Source organism: Carassius carassius, chromosome 24 (genome assembly GCF_963082965.1).
Source record: "Carassius carassius chromosome 24, fCarCar2.1, whole genome shotgun sequence".
In the NCBI taxonomy this organism is placed as follows: Eukaryota; Metazoa; Chordata; class Actinopteri; order Cypriniformes; family Cyprinidae; genus Carassius; species Carassius carassius.
Window position 1 is genome coordinate 31,182,764 of NC_081778.1, and position 19,281 is coordinate 31,202,044.

Below are 19,281 nucleotides of genomic sequence, written 5' to 3' on the forward strand. Positions count from 1 at the left end.
AATGGCTACAGCCACTAGTGCATCTCTTGAGATTGGGGAGTGAGGTTTTACCTGCACAGCACTACTCGCTGGCCTCCGTTACACTCACCCCCCTAAACCTCACTCCCATCTGGGTCACGGCACCAATGTAACCCCTCTCTCCCGGGTCCTTGCCGTCACACCTCGTTCTTGTTCTGAGTGGGTCTCCGGCATGGGAAGCGGACGCACTAACAAGGAGGCTAAATGGCTACAGCCACTAGTGCGTCTCTTGAGATTGGGGAGTGAGGTTTTACCTGCACAGCACTACTCGCTGGCCTCCGTTACACTCACCCCCCTAAACCTCACTCCCATCTGGGTCACGGCACCAATGTAACCTCTCTCCCGGGTCCTTGCCGCCACACCTCGTTCTTGTTCTGAGTGGGTCTCGAACCCGGCCCGGGTCTCCGGCATGGGAGGCGAACGCACTAACAAGGAGGCTAAATGGCTAATACTACTACATACACACTTCTCAAATGCGATTTTGAGCTCAGTATTTATGGTTGAATAATGCATACTGTTTCACGTGATGTTCACTGCGCAGTGTTCAGAGAGTACATGGTGATGCTCCACAGTAAATGAGTATCACTGTGGGTTTGGGGTCTCATTGTGTCGGGGCTCGTGTGCGGCGTCTCTCAGGGTGGAGCTGCGATAATGAATAGGATTGCGGCGCGGCGTCTCTCTGGAAAGCTGTGATGGATTGATCTGCTGCTCGTCTCATCCGAGTCTATCCATCAGTGGTGCTTTGCCTGTGTTTTCAATATGAATTTGCCACACTTGAGTGCGCAACGCCGCCAGCAGCCCCCGGGACCTGCAGCTCGCTGCATTAAAGATCATTTTCTTTCTCCTCCTCCCTCTAACGTAATTTGTCATCAAATCACAAATATTGCTCACGGAGCAGAGCACAAGGCTAAATCAAGAGCGTTCCTTGAGTCTTACAGGTTCTTCATCTCTGTGCTGACGGCACACACAGTATGAGTGAGTGTAATCCGTTTAGTAGATGTATGGAATGGATGAGGAGATCGTTGTGTATTTTGATGTGCTATTGATAAAGAATGGCTTTTATTTAGGATCAGTTGTTAGAAAAATGGATGAGTTGAGCAGTCAGGCCAGAAAAGTGGTCGAGTTAAATGAATGTCATGAAAACTGTCCAGTGGCCAGCTGCATAACACGGTTTCTTAATAACTAGCAGTTATCCAAGGAGTAACAAGTGTTCTGACTAAGAATTAATTTTTATTTAATTTAATCTTTAAAATAAAAAAAATATTATTAAGTTAAGTTATTATCTATCTTTAAGGGAAAAAACATAGATGTAAATTGAAAGACTAATCTAAAAATAAGGAATTATATAAAGTATTATAAATATGCTTTACAAATTTATAGGATAAATGTTTTTGTTTGATTCCACTTCTCTGAGAATTAAAAAAAATTACTGTAACATATATTTTTATTTCATTTAATAATTGTTAATATTAGCTTTTATTTCCATTTCATTAGCAAAATATTTATTTTTAAATATTAAATATATTAAATATATATTATTGTTTTATAATTATATTATTTGCTTTTGTCATTTTTACTAATTTCTTTTTTACTGTACTGTTTCTACTTTTTTTGTATTTCATCTTAGTGTTTCAAATGTCAATTTTTTTGCCAAATTGAATTTTTTTGTTGTTGTGCTATATATATATATATTTCAATGAACAAGGAACGGTTTGTTTTAGTTCATATTAATAGTAACAGCGCAGATTAGATGAGATACACAAACAGAAAGCAAGAATTTAAGCCATACATGATTAATCACAAAGACACAGAGCTCACTGTGCTCCGGTGGAGGAGTGAGGACTGACTTTATGTGGGAACAGACCTGGCTGGAGTCACGCGTTGAGACATGGAGTTGAGATAGAAGAACTGATAGCTTGTGACACTCAGCACTCCTGCTATCATTCTGGCTCCATCACTTGCTGAGATTGAACCCGGACCGGCTCTGAAGGTGACAAATACGAGCGAGCATCTCTGGCCCGTTTCAGAATCTCCAGAGGAGGCAGAATTCCACACTGTTTCTAATAAGAGTAGCAGGAAATGGGGCACACCTCGGATCCGTAATCACAGCGCTGCATCTCTTTTGATGTCCTCTGCCAGTGACCTCATTAGCCGGCCCATATCGGGATTAAACTGGGGTCAAAGGTTAACCTGGACAGCGCTCTCAGAGGGGCATGAAGCATGATTAGAAGGATGAGCAGAGGGAAATGAGGAAAGACGAACAGCTCCCCGAACGTCTGACGTGATTGGAACTGATAAAGAAGATTGATGTACTGTAGAGAGAATCGAGAGTGGATCATGTGCTCGGGGTCCTAAAGAAGATCGAGACGCTCAGACAGTCGTAATACATCTTCACAACTGATCTAATCTAATAAAGCCAATGGGACATCATTGTGACAGTCCCATATTACTCCACAAATAAAACTACAAAGCTATAGTTTTACCACATAGAAATCGTCATTTCATAACAGAAATTGTTACAAATTTTATCATAAATATATAAGAATATAAATATAAGAAAAAAACTTATTTTAGATATATATAAGAAAGTCTGTGGTCAGTAAGTTACAAAATACAGTAAAACAATTACTTAACATATATTCACATAAAAAACACTTTCTTTTAAATTCTAATTATTTCACAATATTTTTTTTTAATTGTATTGTTGATCAAATAAATGCAGCCTTTGGTGAGCATTTATTTTAGTTTGACATTATTTGTACATGTATATATATTTATATATTTTATTGTATTTTTTAAATTAGTTTGTTAATTTATAAAACAGACTAATAATTAGATTTTGCACATAATTATGCCTGTTTACATTGAATATGTAATTTTTTTAAGTTTTTTTTTTCCACATCGCTTTACCTGCTTTTCAATGCCTTTTCACTTAAACTTTGTTTAACTGAATCTGTTAATTTATGAAAGATTTTGCACATAATTCTGTTTATTTACATTGAATATTTGGCACTAAATAAACATTTACACACACAGTTATGTACATGGTCCAGAATGAACACTTCTGACTGACTTCCAACTGCAAGTAAAATTGGCTTTGGATTGAGTCGTCAGTTGGTGTGTGGCATTATAAAGAAGTAAAACGCAGCACACGGGTTGAATGCAATGACACCTGCTGATGTCAGAGCCTCAAAGATATTCAAGAAAACCTCTGACATCACACGTCAACCCCAGGACCTCAAATGCATTGGTTATTATAAATAATGCAAGTGTTTCTGTGAATGTAATGGCCGTCCAGCTCTTATTGATGGTCTGTGCAGTACAAGATGTGAGGTCTATGTGCTTACCTCAGCATGTTTTTTTCTCCATTATTTGTGCGGGCAGAGATGCTTTTCAAGTGCATCCAAACACTGCATTTACCTGCAGAAGACCCGAAGTCTTATTGTTATCATATTTAAATGTTAGTTTTCTCAATGCCGTTACAGTTATTCCCGCACTATTAGACCTGTTGTTGTGCACACGCTGGTTTGTGCTGGTGTTTTGGTGCAGCATTGCTTGATAGCAGCTTGTAACGTGCAGCATTGCTCATAGTTGCATCACATTATCACACTGGCACACGATGCCCAGGGCTCGCTTTACTCTACATCTCATTCACTCCCCAGTTTCTTCAAATCCTCTCGCAGTATTTCTAGGGAGGTCATGGGAAAGGCTGTGGCCTGTGGCTGTTGGTTTCTCATTTCTTTTTGCACAGTTCTTAAGCTCCTAATTGAAATGCTCATGAAATGTGCAGTGGCGGGGATTTTGCATCAGAGTTTTGGGAGTTGATGCGCTGCTTACGTTTTTATTGCCTCATTCCTTTCCATTGGACGGGTAAAATACTTCATCGTTTGTCAGCGTCATGCATCTACATATAATATGCTTTCTGTGTGCTCCGAGGGGCCGATTGCCTCCCTGTACATTCCTAAAGCAATAAAGAGCTTGTTTTTGTGTGCATTTTCAACATTAAAAAGGGTGAAGCCTGAGCAATCTCATTTAAGGTCGAGTGAATTAAATGAAAGCCTCTGAATGTTTTTCATTAGGGATGTGAAGTGAATTTAATAACTTCAAATGAAATGCAGCTAAAGCTCTGGAGTCGTGGGGCTCTTCGTGTGAGATGTAGGAATAACGGATGAGAACTTTTGCTGTTTTTGTTTAGTTTATGATAAAAATAAAGCATCAGTTTAGCTCTGTGCGACATCGTCTGAACCTGAATAAATTGAGATTGAATTGGTTCAGTGTTCTGGTAGCTCAAACAGTAAGGAATGGCACAAGCAACATTAGGTCATGGATTTCGATTCTCAGGGATTGCATGAACTGAAACAATGTGTAACTTCAATGCAAAGTTGCTTTGGATAAAAGTGTCTGTCAAATGCATAAATGTAAATGCACAATATATTGACCATTTTACAGACCATTACCCCAAATGACAGAACCGTGAACATGTGAATGTGTTGTTAAATTGTTGATATGTTGACCTAAAATCTAAGAGGGACTTAAAGTAAATATTTTAGGTTGAATATTTTTGGCTGACAAAATGTTTTGGTATCTCTGCTATGTTTTGGTGTGGTTTTGGTATCTCTATTGTAATACCTACCATTTGCTTAGAATTGCATGATATAAACTTGCAGTTCTGACTTTTTTTTCTTAGCAATTATGTTAAAAAAAATAATTCTTAGAATTGCAAGTTTATATCATGCAATACTGACAATTATGCATTTATATCACTCATGAAAAATTCAGTATTGTGAGATAAAAAAGTTGCAGTGTTTAGTTGGTAATTTGCTCTTGATTATGCAGATCTCTCCATCCTGATTTTCATGTTAATCATTTAGTATATAGTTGCACTTTACAAGATGGTCTAACTGTAAGGATATTTGTGTTTGCTTTTGTTTGATACACAATTACAGTAGTTCTTTGTTGGGACTTCAGTGTAAAATCTGCTATGTGAAACTAGTGTATTTCTTCAAGTGTAAAGATGTGTGTCGTCTCAGTGAGTTGATGTATTGTGTTTGCAGGCGGTCTCAGAGGCGCTTCAATCGTGGATTCTCTGGACACGCTGTACATCATGGGTCTGATGGAGGAGTATGAAGAAGCGAAGGAATGGATCCAAAACGACCTGGACCTGAACTCGGTGAGCAAACATGGCTGGCTTGTTTCTCCGTGGATTAGCAGCTCTGAATTTAATGCTGTCTGAAGCCCTTCTGGAAAAGCCTTCTATTGATCCGGAGCTGCGCTGGAATCAGTTGTTTCTTTTACCAATGTCCAGTCCTGGGAATTGAGACCGTTTTGGTCCAGTTTAAACATTCGTGAGTGGATGAAAGGCCTCCGTTGTGGCTTTGTGTTGACTGTGATGTGAGTTGAGGAATGTAAAGAGAGCGTTACTCACTGATGGGCAGTTCTAAGAGCTAATTAAGAATTGCAATGTAAAGCTTGGGTGTTCTGAATAGGATGTTGAGATTATTGATATTGAGATTTTTGACAGTGTAAAATGGCTTGTTGAATCCGTCATTGGCGTGTTTGAGCTGAGTTCTCAATAAGAGAATGCTCTTATTGCATTCTGATGCAAGTCAGCAAACTTGCTCAGATCTTTCCTGAAGCTTTTTTGGCAGTTCATTTAAGGCCCCAGTGGTGTTTTGAAAGCGGTGTCAGTGATGCATGTGAACGATGCCTTCTGATTGGTCTTTCTGAGTGTCTATGAAAGTAAGTGTTCTTCTACCACAGCCCCTAAAGAAAGACGTCAAACAAATACAATATAGATATTTAATTAATTAATTTCATATCCATTCTATTATTGACCCAATGTCAGTTTAGTCTTAGTTCTGTTGAACTAGAGAGAGAGAGAGAGAGACAGAGGGAGAGAGAGAGAGAGAGAGGGACAGAGAGAGACAGAGAGAAAGAGGGACAGAGAGAGAGAGAGAGAGAGTGACAGAGAGAGAGAGGGAGAAAGAGAGAGAGAGAGAGGGACAGAGGGAGAGAGGGAAAGAGGAACAGAGAGGAAGAGGGACAGAGAGAGAGAGAGAGAGAGGGACAGAGGGAGAGAGGGAGAGAGAGGGACAGAGAGAGACAGAGAGAAAGAGGGACAGAGAGAGAGAGAGAGAGAGAGAGAGAGTGACAGAGGGAGAGAGAGAGAGAGAGGGACAGAGAGAGACAGAGAGAAAGAGGGACAGAGAGAGAGAGAGAGAGAGAGAGAGAGTGACAGAGAGAGAGAGGGAGAAAGAGAGAGAGAGAGAGGGACAGAGGGAGAGAGGGAGAGAGAGAAAGAGGAACAGAGAGGAAGAGGGACAGAGAGAGAGAGAGAGAGAGGGACAGAGGGAGAGAGGGAGAGAGAGAAAGAGGAACAGAGAGGAAGAGGGACAGAGCGAGAGAGAGAGCGAGAGGGACAGAGGGACAGAGAGACAGAGAGAGAGGGACAGAGGGAGAGAGAGAGGAAGAGGGACAGAGAGAGAGGGACAGAGGGAGAGAGAGAAAGAGGAACAGAGAGGAAGAGGGACAGAGAGAGAGGGAGAGAGGGAGAGAGAGAAAGAGGAACAGAGAGGAAGAGGGACAGAGCGAGAGAGAGAGCGAGAGAGAGAGAGAGAGAGAGAGGGACAGAGGGAGAGAGAGAGAGAGAGAGAGAGAGGGACAGAGGGAGAGAGAGAAAGAGGAACAGAGAGGAAGAGGGACAGAGAGAGAGAGAGAGAGAGTGACAGAGAGAGAGAGAGAGGGAGAGAGGGAGAGAGAGACAGAGAGAGAGAGGGACAGAGAGAGAGAGACAGAGAGAGAGAGGGACAGAGAGAGAGAGAGAGAGCGAGAGGGACAGAGAGACAGAGAGAGAGAGAGAGAGAGAGGGACAGAGAGAGAGAGAGAGAGAGAGAGAGAGAGGGACAGAGGGAGAGAGAGAAAGAGGAACAGAGAGGAAGAGGGACAGAGAGAGAGGGAGAGAGGGAGAGAGAGAAAGAGGAACAGAGAGGAAGAGGGACAGAGCGAGAGAGAGAGCGAGAGAGAGAGAGAGAGAGAGAGGGACAGAGGGAGAGAGAGAGAGAGAGAGAGAGAGGGACAGAGGGAGAGAGAGAAAGAGGAACAGAGAGGAAGAGGGACAGAGAGAGAGAGAGAGAGAGTGACAGAGAGAGAGAGAGAGGGAGAGAGGGAGAGAGAGACAGAGAGAGAGAGGGACAGAGAGAGAGAGACAGAGAGAGAGAGGGACAGAGAGAGAGAGAGAGCGAGAGGGACAGAGAGACAGAGAGAGAGAGAGAGAGAGAGGGACAGAGAGAGAGGGACAGAGCGAGAGAGAGAGCGAGAGGGACAGAGACAGAGAGAGAGGGACAGAGGGAGAGAGAGAGAGAGAGGGACAGAGAGAGAGAGAGAGAGAGAGGGACAGAGAGAGAGAGAGAGAGAGGGACAGAGAGACAGAGAGAGAGACACAAAGAGAGAGAGAGAGAGAGAGAGAGAGAGAGAGAGAGAGTTGTGCAGTAATTAGATCTGAATGGCAGGACTGTGATGAACATCCTGCAGGATCAGCAACAATGTCTCTGTCTTTCTCTGTCTCTCTCTCGTTCTCTCCATCGTATAATGAGCTCAGAGTCCTGTGGCGTAGCAGGGAAGCGTCTGAGGTGTTCAATGGTGAGTTTGTCATGAAGACACAGTGTAATTTACTCTGCACACTTGGTCATGGAGAAAGCCAGTGTCATCTGTCACGTCCATGGCTTTCAGTCAATCTCCTGCTGCAGTCTTCACTCTTTAGCTAACAGTTTGCTCACTGATGGAGAGCAGAGCACTTCAGTGCGCGGCCGTCATGCTCTACGACTGGGAAACCACCCCAGAGAGTCTCTAATCGCAGCAGAAGATGGCAGCCGATGCGTCTGCATCAGCGAGTTAGAGACTTCTAGTCAACAAATCAAAAGCGGAGCGATATATCAGCCGGGCCAATCACTCGATGAGCACTGGGCCGAAACCATTACCATCTGACCAACTGAACAAGTGCTAGCGCCTCCTAGTGTCAGCTCACAGTTTAATGAAACACGGCAGTAGATGTAGAAGTTTTTTAGTGAATTCTGACAGAATCTTGTGAACATTTATTTATTAGATTTTATCTATTTTTACAAAGGAAAACATTTTAATTTTAGTTACGATTTTATTCAAATATTACTTAATGTATTTGATAAATGTTGACAATATTTTTCGTATTTATTTATTTATTTGTCTATCTACATCGATATTATTTAGTCTGTTTAGTGAATTTAGACAGAATATTGTGTGAATTTATTTGTTTGTCTATTTGGTCATTTATTTATTACAGAGGAAAATCTTTGACTAATTGCTTACGATTTTATTCAAATATTATTTATTGTGTTTAGTAAATTTTGATAATTATTGTCTGAATTTATTTATTTTTTGTCTATCTGAAAAAGATTCAACTAATTACTTCAAATATGGTTCAGATATAATTTATTTAGTATGTTGAGTGAATTTTGACAGAATATTGAGTTAATTTTGATGATTAATTTATTCATTACAGAAGAAAATATTTTAACAAATTAAGATGTTGTTAAGATATTATTGAATAATATTTAGTACATATGTTTAGTGTTTAGTATTTTAATTCGAAAAAACGTACTAATTACTTTAAATATAATTTAAATATATATTCTATAAATATTGTTTATTTGTTTTATTATTCTTTTATTTATGCTTTGTAACGATTTGTATTGTAAAAAGCGCTATACAAATAAACTTGAATTGAATTGAATTATATTTTCATATTTCTGAGCAGAGAATATCTGAACAACCTAAAATTTTATTCAACATATTTAGTAAATATATATGTAATATTGTGTAAATTAATTGTTCGTTTGTTCGTTCATCATAGTGCAGGAAATTTTCAAACTTTCAACCTTTCCAAACTTTGTCTCAAACGCAGTTTACAGATTTCTTATTTGTTGAACTGGTGTTATATGATGTTAATAATGTAGAAAAATACTAAAAACATAAATTTATTTTGGTACTTCACCTTTCACTCCCAGAGAATCCCAGAATTACGAGAGAGCTGAAATCCACACCTCAGCACTTCATCTGTTTCTTCACTCACTCCTCCGCCGATACCAATCAGACACACAAATACATAAATATGTACAGTATGTGTGTGTGGAACTCAGTCTGCAGTCTAAGCGTGTAGTCAGATGCCTGATGGATCTGCGCGACGGGGATAGCAAGATTGAGGGTTGCGATCGGGTCAGACGAGAGAAAGAACGAATGACTTTCCAGATCCAGCCAGTCAAATGTGATGCAGCCCGGATCTTGTAGAACGACAGTGAGATTTGTCTTCTGAATAGCTGGCGTCCGTGAGCAGAATGACTCAATTGCAGGTTAATCCTAGCTTTAGCGTGAGGCCGAGCGGGCAGGACGCTGTCGAGAGCGTTTATCTTGAGGTTGGAGTAGAAATTTATTCAGAGGAATGACTTTTTAGGGTTTCGAGCCGAACACAAACAGAGCAGAATCCTAATGTCAATGTTGATACCGCGGGATGGTAATCTGATTAGTTATATTCTTCACCGCCGCTCGCTTCAAATCAGCCAATCACAATCTCAACACAAAGGGTAATTGGAGAGAATTTCTGCTCTCCAAGAAGCATTTTCTTATTACCGTCTCTGATTTGATTGCCCTATTCAGTCTTTCAGAAACGCGCTGGCTTGTCGGCGACTCTGATGTCGCCCGATGACAGATTTGATTAAAGTTTGGAGCGGTTGGCTCTGCATCTTCAGCTCGTTAACATGACTGGCACTTTTTTTCAAGGTGACTCAACACTTCGCTTAACACCTGAGCAGGCTCAGAAAAATCTGTGCTGGTGTTTTTCTAATGCTCCCATTAAGTTAGCAACATGCTTTTCTGATGCCCTTGAAACATTAGAAATGTACAGTTTCTTTATTTATGTATTAAAACCTTTTTTTCTTGGTTATACAGAGTTTAAAGGAGTCATATGCTCCAAAAATAACATTATGTTGTGTATTTGGTGTAATGTAATGTGTTTATGCGGTTTGAGGTTTTAAGGTTTTAATTATTTTCCACATAATGTATATTATTGTTGCTCCTCTATACCCCGCCTTTCCAAAATGCAAACTATATTATAAATAATAATAATCTTAATTTAATAAGGTAAACAAACATTATTTTTACTTCAACTTGTAAGACTTACAATATTTCAGTTTGTCACATTTCTAATTTCATTTTTAACTTTTTTTTAGTTTTTTCATCTTATATTGACATTTTATTTCAGCGTCATTTCAGTTACCGAAAATAATTTTTTAATTGTTTTAGTATTAGTTAAAAATATCAACACTGTCATTTACGATAACTTTCAAATGTTCATTTTTATTCGAATTCACATTCTCACGGTTTCTTAATCATGTAACTCTCTAAATTCACTGTTTTTGTAGTGAAAGCCACTAAAAATCTCCAGCTGGCTCCTATGAGATGTCCTGTACAGCTTATCTGAATGATTGACAGTAACTGAGTGGGCGGAGCTTAGTGAAGGGCCAATTAGTCTTGAATACGCCACGCTTCTTAGACCTGGAGTTCATTCACTCCAGGAGCAGATGACAGGCGTCAAGTGCGTTTCTGCATGGACACGGTTGACATTTTCAGAGATTTGATTCTGAATGAGCATTTGACATTATTGCTTATCAAACCATAGAGCGCAAATGATATTTCACGGGAAGATACGCATACTTTCAAGAGTCAAAATAAGAGGGCGGATAATTAGCATGCTCTTTGAGCTCTTGAATAGAGACTTCCTCACTGAGAGTCTCTCCTGGGCGTCATCTCATGGAGAGAGAGAGAGAGAAACTGATGGGGTTGTCCTCAATACAGTTCATGCATCTGGAGCCAGTGCAGATCTCCATGCAGTTTACAAAGCTAACTGAGAGAGAGTGTGTGTTCTGATTTCTCATGAATCTGTGGTCACAGTTTTGGTTCGGTAGAGTAAATGGTTGGTGATAATAAACGTGCACCAATTGGGAAATCGGAGACTGATATTGATTTCTTAACACGTTCCCTCAGTCTAAATGCCACTGCCTTCCTTTTTTAATTCATTCATTACATCCATTTGCAACAGAATGAAGAATAACAATAATAGCTTTTTATTATTATTATTTTATTTAATGTTATTTTAGTGAACTGCACCTTAAAAAAACTAAAAATAATACTGAAACTCCTGAAACTGAAACGAAAATAATTATTTTAAATATATAAAAAAATACTTATTTTATTTCTCATTTTAATTTAGTTTAACAAAGTACTTAACTATGTCCCAAAAAAAATTTAAAACTGAAATAATGATTAAAAACAAGTAAAAATGACAAAAGCCCAACAAATGAAAATTACTCCATTAAAATGAAAACACAAATATTAATAAAAATTACAATTTTACCACAGTGATGCAATGACACATGACTGATGCAATTTAACCCCCCCCCATTATCATTATCATAATGCAAAGAAAATCTAATTAATAAATTGTTAAAAATTATATAATACATTTATTAAAAACTACATAGACATTAAAAACGAAATAATGAATATTAATGAAAACAGTAAATATAAAAATAAATAAATAAAAATCCAAACTATAATAGCATCGCAATGATGATAAAATGCCACTGACTGTGAAATGATTTTTATTTCATATTTTACCTCCTAATTTTCATGATAATAATGAAATTACTGTAATTAAAAGTAGGTTAAAAGTAGGTTTAATTTTTGTTAAAAAAATATAATTTGTAAATAATTCCAGGTGTAATGTGGCCTAGACATGATTCTTGACAGAATATGTTGTTTAGTTTAGTTAAGTTTATTAATTTATAGAGCACATTTCAAAACAACGAAGTTACAACCCAAGTGCTGTACAGTGATATTAAAACAAAAATTAAACAATACTAAAAAAGAATTAACACAGTTGATCAAAACCTTGAAATCATGTAAAAAATATAAACACCATCAATTCAAAACATAAAGAATACAGAAGTTTTTCATGAAGATTTAAACACAGAAGTATATAAAGAGTTGCAATAAGCCAACTTTGAGGAAATAAAAGCATGAATAACAGTTTCAAGATCTTTCTTAGAGAGCATCATCTTGATTTTGGCAATAGATCTTAGCTGAAAGAAATTACTTAAAGTAATTAAATTACTGAAAGTAATTAACATTAGCACTAATCTGCTTATCGAAACTCAAATTAGAATAAAAAATGACACCAAGATTTTTTACACAGTCATGAACATTTGAAGATAAAGAACCAAAATGATTAACTATGTCAGAGGTCCTATCTGGTGAGGCGAAGATAACAATTTCAGTTTGTCATTGTTGAACTGTAGGAAGTTCGTGTCCATCCAACATTTTTAATCACACAGGCAGTCAAACAGGCCAGACAAAGGACCATTATTATTTTTAACAGGAAAGTAGAGCTGTGTGTCATCGGCATAAAAGTGGTAAGATAAATTGTGTTTCTAATATAAAATGACCAAGTAGAAGCATACATAATGCAAACAAAAGAAGACCCAGGATGGAGCCCTGGGGTACACCGTGATGTATTTGGGCATGGGAAGGAAAACAATTCCCTTTTTTTACAGGAAAAGGTTTTACCTTTGAGATAAGAGGCAAACCACTCCAGCACAGAGCCTCGAAGCCCAGCTACATGTTCTAGTCTGTGTAAAATAATATTATGGTCTACAGCGTCAAATGCTGCACTCAAATCAAGCAAAATGAATATACAGCCACAACCTGCATCCAGAGTGAGTAAGATGCCATTTAAAACCTTCAACAAAGCTGATTCAGTACTACGTAGCTCCCCGAAACCAGTCTGAAATTTGTCTCTCAGGTATGAGGATATCTGTTGGTAAACAACTTTTTCCAGAACTTTGGAGATGAAAGACAGTTTAGAGATGGGTCTATAGTTGTTCAAGTTGTGCTCATCTAAGTGTGTATTCTTGTTTTTTTTTTGTTTTTTTAAACAACGACTGTACTGTAGCATGTTTGAAATTAGAAGGTATTGACAGAATATGTGAGATTAATCCCCCCAAAAAAGCAGTCAGTGACTTCAACTAAGGGTTGATATTGAGCAGTGAATCAGAAGGTTCTCCACCAAGTCAGATTTGAATAAGTGTTTATTAACTCAGAGTTTAAAGGCAGTTCTGAAGTGAAGCCCTAAAGCAGCCTCCAGCAAACCTTTGCAGCTTGTATCAGTTTTACAACACTAAAGTTTAACAACCAAACAATACTCTGATGACAGAGCCATGAGTAAATCACACCGTAGGCGTCAGGCCCCTGCGACAAATAAATGTGTGTTCAAAATCTCTCCTCACCTTTCAGACTTCAGTTTTTTTCTTTATAGTTCAGTTAGTCTTCCAGATTGCAGTTTAATGAATTTCAATTTGATCTTGATGAAGTTGAATCTGATCCTCGGTTGTCTGTCGCGGCAGCAGAATCCTCTCGACGGCTGAAGTGTGAACAGACTATGGAATGTGGCTATCGCTGGTTTGTTGCTTGTGAATTTAATTAATTCATCATTACACGTCGATGCGCTGGAGATTTTGTAGCAAATGACATCAGATGCATCATACTGTAGGCTCCATTTACACTGAAAGGAATAGTTCAGACAACAATATACTCAGCCTCAGACCATCCAAGATGTAGATGAGTTTGTTTCTTCATCAGATGTGGATGAAGCATCAATGGATGCACTGCAGTGAATGGGTACCGTCAGAATGAGAGTCCAAACAGCTGATAAAAACAATCCACATAATTCAGACACTGTTAAATCTAGCTAAAATATGAGTTAATAATCCATAATGACGCTTTCTCCATTGAAAAAGTGGTCTGATTGGTCTGAATCAGGAGAGAAATCTGCACGGATCAAACACTGTTTACAAAACAAAAAATATATATGTTGCTGGATTTTGATGTACAATATACTGTAGATGTACTGACAACATCTAATACATGATTATGTATCTACAGCTCCTGTGCTCCTGTAGCTCAATTGGTAAAAAAAATAAAAGCGTCTGCTAAATGCATAAATTAAATTAAATTAAATTACAGCTAAAGAATCGTTAAATATTTGCTTATCCCAAATAATTATGAATTTATCATAAAATACTAAAAGTGCGACTTAAAAAACAAAGCTTGATGTAAAATCAAGAATAATAAAGAATATGTAGAAATAATTTATAAAAACTAATGGACAGAAAGATATGTAGGCCTTCAATGACAATTTTAGGAAACATAATAGCAATACAAACATATTTTGAGTCACTAATACAACTCTTACTTTTAAATCTAACCATAATCATAAAAAATAAAAATAACAGAATAATAAAACATGACAGACAGACAGACAGAAAAGTGCACTTAGAAAAACTGATTGCAAAAACGTAAAAATAAAATAAAAAAAATGGTGTAACTGAATACACTAAAATCTAACTATAATATTTGTTAAGGATTTGTTCACTTGTATGTCTTAAAGTTGCTCATATTTAAATAATTTAAGTGTTCAATGCTTTTGAATATACGTAAATTTGTTATGTTTCAGTGTCTATGCAAACGTCAATACATGTATGTGTGGCAGGACAACAAATTTAAATACATATGAATTTTTGTTTATATATATATATATACATATATATATAAACATATATTTTAAGGTCCCTGATAATAACCAAAAAGTGTTCATTCAGATTAAATATCAGACATGAGCATTTCTCAAGGTCAGATGTGTCTCTTCATTCTCAGATATTCTGTGTTTTTATGGTTTTAATGCACATTTCTCACCAGACTTGAGCCTTTCCGGTATCAATGTATTAATAATTCATGCCATAGTCAGAAAGGTGGTTCTGCTGGCTGGGAATAATTTCTTTTAATAAAGGGAATACATGATTGATGAAGGTGACCTGAAACTAAAAGATATAAATATACAAAATCATCACGCCTGCGTCCACCTCGAAGCTTGACTGCAAGGTGAGGGAAAAATCGATATTAGAGAAGAGGAGAGGGGAAAAGTGTAAATCATGAAAGTTGAGAGAGTTTGTGCTTGTGTGGATCTGAACGACTGATTGCACAGGAAACACATTTGAGCATCTCTCTGAGGAAAACCCACCAGAACTATTGATGACTCATCTAGCAGACGTATATTCAGAGTTGAGTCCCGTCAAATATATAGGATATATCAGCCTAGTATCTAACATTTACTAGGTACAACTTTTGGAAAGACGCTAAAATGGACAATACTGATGTACTGACAATATCTAAACTGTAAACATTATTATTTGCACTTTGACCATTTTTTTGATACATAAACATAACAATTTCATAGTAATAGACAGAAATATGTTGGACTCCAATGACAATTTTTGTTTTCAAAACTGAACACATTAAAATCGAAATATTAATGCCACGATTTTCATATTCATATAAGGATTTGTACATATGACATTGTCTTTTAGGCTCATACATAAATAATTTAAATATTAGATGCTGTCAATACGTAAATATTGTATGTTTGAGTGTGGTAAAAATACTAATCATGAGATCACGTTGCATATATTATTTACACAAAATTAATTAATTAATTTTCTATCTATCCGTCCATCCATCTTTGTATCATTCCATTCATTCATCCATCCATCATTCTTTTGTTCCATCCATCCATCCGTCATTATATCATTCCATTCATCCATCCATCATTCTTTCGTTCCATCCATCCATCCATCATTATATCGTTCCATTCATCATTCTTTCGTTCCATCCATCCATCCATCCATCATTCTTTCGTTCCATCCATCCATCCATCATTATATCATTCCATTCATCCATCATCATTCTTTCGTTCCATCCATCCATCCATCATTCTTTCGTTCCATCCATCCATCCATCATTATATCATTCCATTCATCCATCCATCATTCTTTCGTTCCATCCATCCATCCATCATTATATCATTCCATTCATCCATCCATCATTCTTTCGTTCCATCCATCCATCCATCCATCATTCTTTCATTCCATCCATCCATCCATCATTCTTTCGTTCCATCCATCCATCATTATATCATTCCATCCATCCATCCATCATTCTTTCATTCCATCCATCCATCCATCCATCATTCTTTCGTTACATCCATCCATCATTATATCATTCCATTCATCCATCCATCATTCTTTCGTTCCATCCATTCATCCATCCATCATTATATCATTCCATTCATCCATCCATCATTATATCATTCCATTCATCCATCCATCCATCATTCTTTCGTTCCATCCATCCATCATTCTTTCGTTCCATCCATCCATCCATCATTATATCATTCCATTCATCCATCCATCATTCTTTCGTTCCATCCATCCATCCGTCATTATATCATTCCATTCATCCATCCATCATTCTTTTGTTCCATCCATCCATCCATCATTATATCATTCCATTCATCCATCCATCATTCTTTCGTTCCATCCATCCATCAATAGTACTTTTTAAAATAGTTTTTCATTCATTTTTTTTATTCTCAGTCCTTAATTGGATTGTAGTTCATTCCCTCAAAAAAAAAAAAAAAAATCTTGTATGTTGCTCTTATTTCCTAATTTTTACATGTATTTTTGTTTTCGGTCGTAGTTTGTGATGTGATTGGATTCAGAGCGGGTTTCTGTGAAGGAAACGAATGAAAGTGAGGCTGCTGAACAAGCGCTCGGTCTCTGCTGTGCTCTGGTAAAATAAAAACCAAGTCCTGCACCATTTCTCCTGTTGACATGTGTTTTCTATTGAAAGTGGAAGTAGGGCACACTCAGAAATATCAGACTCTAAGGGCTGAACGACTGCAGCGGGAAGCCTAGAGTCACTGCTAGTAATGATTTTCTCTTGCACTCGCTGTTGTATTGATGGTTGAATGTAATGTAGAGAGAGAGAGAGAGAGAGAGAGAGATTGGCAAGGAGGATGATCGGCTGTAATTGGGTCTAATTACTCTGGTAGGTCTGTTTTAATTATCAACCTTGTCTTTTAATTTGCCAGGAAGCATTAAGTGTATGGGCTTGAAACATATCCAGAAGACTGTCCAGACGAGATTTATTGTTCCTCACATTGTATTGTTCAGGAACCAGAGCGACCATTGTTTTGAAAATGTTTATTTGTATAGAAAAATAAATTAATTAAACAAATACTTAATAAATACTATAATATATTATCTGTATTAATCTATTAATATATATATATATATATATATATATATATATATATATATATATATATATATACAGTTCAGACCAAAAGTTTGGAAACATTACTATTTTTAATGTTTTTGAAAGAAGTTTCTTCTGCTCATCAAGCCTGCATTTATTTGATCAAAAATACAGAAAAAACTGTAAAATTGTGAAATATTATTACAACTTAAAATAATAGTTTTCTATTTGAATATACTTAAAAAAAAAATTTATTCCTGTGATGCAAAGCTGAATTTTCAGCATCATTCCTCCAGCTTCGGTGTCACATGTAACATCACATGATCATCTAGAAATCATTCTAATATTCTGATTATTATGAGTGTTGGAAACAGTTCTGCTGTCTCATATATTTGATCAATAAAAGGTTAAAAACAACTGCATTTATTAAAAAAAAAAATTTGAATATTTTCTTTACTATCACTTTTTATCAATTTAACACATCCTTGCTGAATAAAAGTATTGATTTTATTTTAAAAAAGAAAGAAAAACAAAATTACTGACTCCAAATTACTGACCAGTAGTGAATATTATTATTACAAAATATTTATATTTTAAAAACATAGCTTTTTTTTTTACTTTTTATTCATCAAAGTATCCTAAAAAAGTATCACATGTTCTGAAAAAATATTAAGCAGCAGAACTGTTTCCAACTTTGATAATGAATCATCATATTAGAATGATTTCTAAAGGATCATGTGATAATGATCCTAAAAATTCAGCTTTGCATCACAGAAATAAAAGATAATTTAAAGTATAATAAATTTAAAAACAATTATTTTAAGTTGTAATAATATTTCACAATATTACTGTTTTTTCTGTATTTTTGATCAAATAAATGCAGGCTTGATGAGCAGAAGAAACTTCTTTCAAAAACATTAAAAATTGTAATGTCTCCAAACTTTTGGTCTGTACTGTACATATATATATATATATATATATATATATATATATATATATATATTAGTATTATATCATAAATGTAATATTATAATTTATTTTAAGACTAGATTAGAATTTTATATATATAAACTGTGGAATTCTTTACCTATTGAGATAAGGCAAGCTAAAACTCTTAGCATTTTTAAATCTCGCCTTAAAACTCATTTTAGGGTAGCTTTTAATTAAACATTTGTATTATTTGTTTTTAAAATTGTTTTATTTGTTGTTGTTTTGATTTGTATTTCTTTTCATTTTTTGCTTTGTATTATTTTATATAGTGTATTATTTGTTTTTGTTCATCGCTTTGAGATCTGCATTTAAAGGCGCTATAGAAAATAAAGTTTATTGTTATTATTATTATGTATAAGCGCTCGTGTGTGTGTTGTAAGAATTATTTCAGACTTCAAGTGCATTATTCTACTTCACACCTCTGCAGTGTTTGATTTAGTTTGGACGGTTTCACTTTAAAAGCACTACACACTCAACAAGTTGAAATGTTCTTCTCAAAGTAGCCTCTTGATACCCTCAACATAATGGATCCATCTGTGTTCCAACTCTATCTAAATAAATGAGAGTCTCTGAAGATCTCCAGGCTGTCAGTGAGGAATGAGCTCCTTAAAGTGAAGGTGACCTGAAAGTGATGGGAATCAGCCTCCAAAGAAAGCCCAAATGAGAGAATCACTCATGCTGTCTGTGGCCAGATCTTCTAATGCTGGAGCCACTGAAGATGTTGAACCCACATGAATGAAGACGCTCATTCATTTAAAGTGAACTGGTATTTCCAGTGACATGAAAGAGTGTGCATGATGTTCCCAGTGCTACAGGGATATTATAAAAAAAATAGCAGTATTGAGTTTGATACATGCATTGATGATCACTCATGCTGTTCCTGCTACACTTACTGTAAACCGATTGCATGAACAACCATGTTTTTTTTTTAAATAAAGTCGAGTTTTTTTTTTTTTTTTGTGGAAAATGGTTCTTTAAAATATTCAAAATGATCTTCAAACAAAGAAAATAAAATGGTTCTTAGGGGAACCAAAAATG

The 19,281-nt window shown here is 36.4% G+C and overlaps 1 protein-coding gene across 2 annotated transcripts in view; it reads left to right on the forward strand.

The window, feature by feature from the left end:
- LOC132103446 (mannosyl-oligosaccharide 1,2-alpha-mannosidase IA) overlaps window positions 1-19,281 on the forward strand; it is a 187,603-nt gene that overhangs the window by 100,482 nt on the left and 67,840 nt on the right. For both annotated transcript variants that reach the window (XM_059508559.1, XM_059508560.1), the window contains exon 4: window positions 5,073-5,188. In XM_059508559.1, the coding sequence (XP_059364542.1) occupies window positions 5,073-5,188 (116 nt within the window). The remainder of the gene's footprint in view (window positions 1-5,072; window positions 5,189-19,281) is intronic.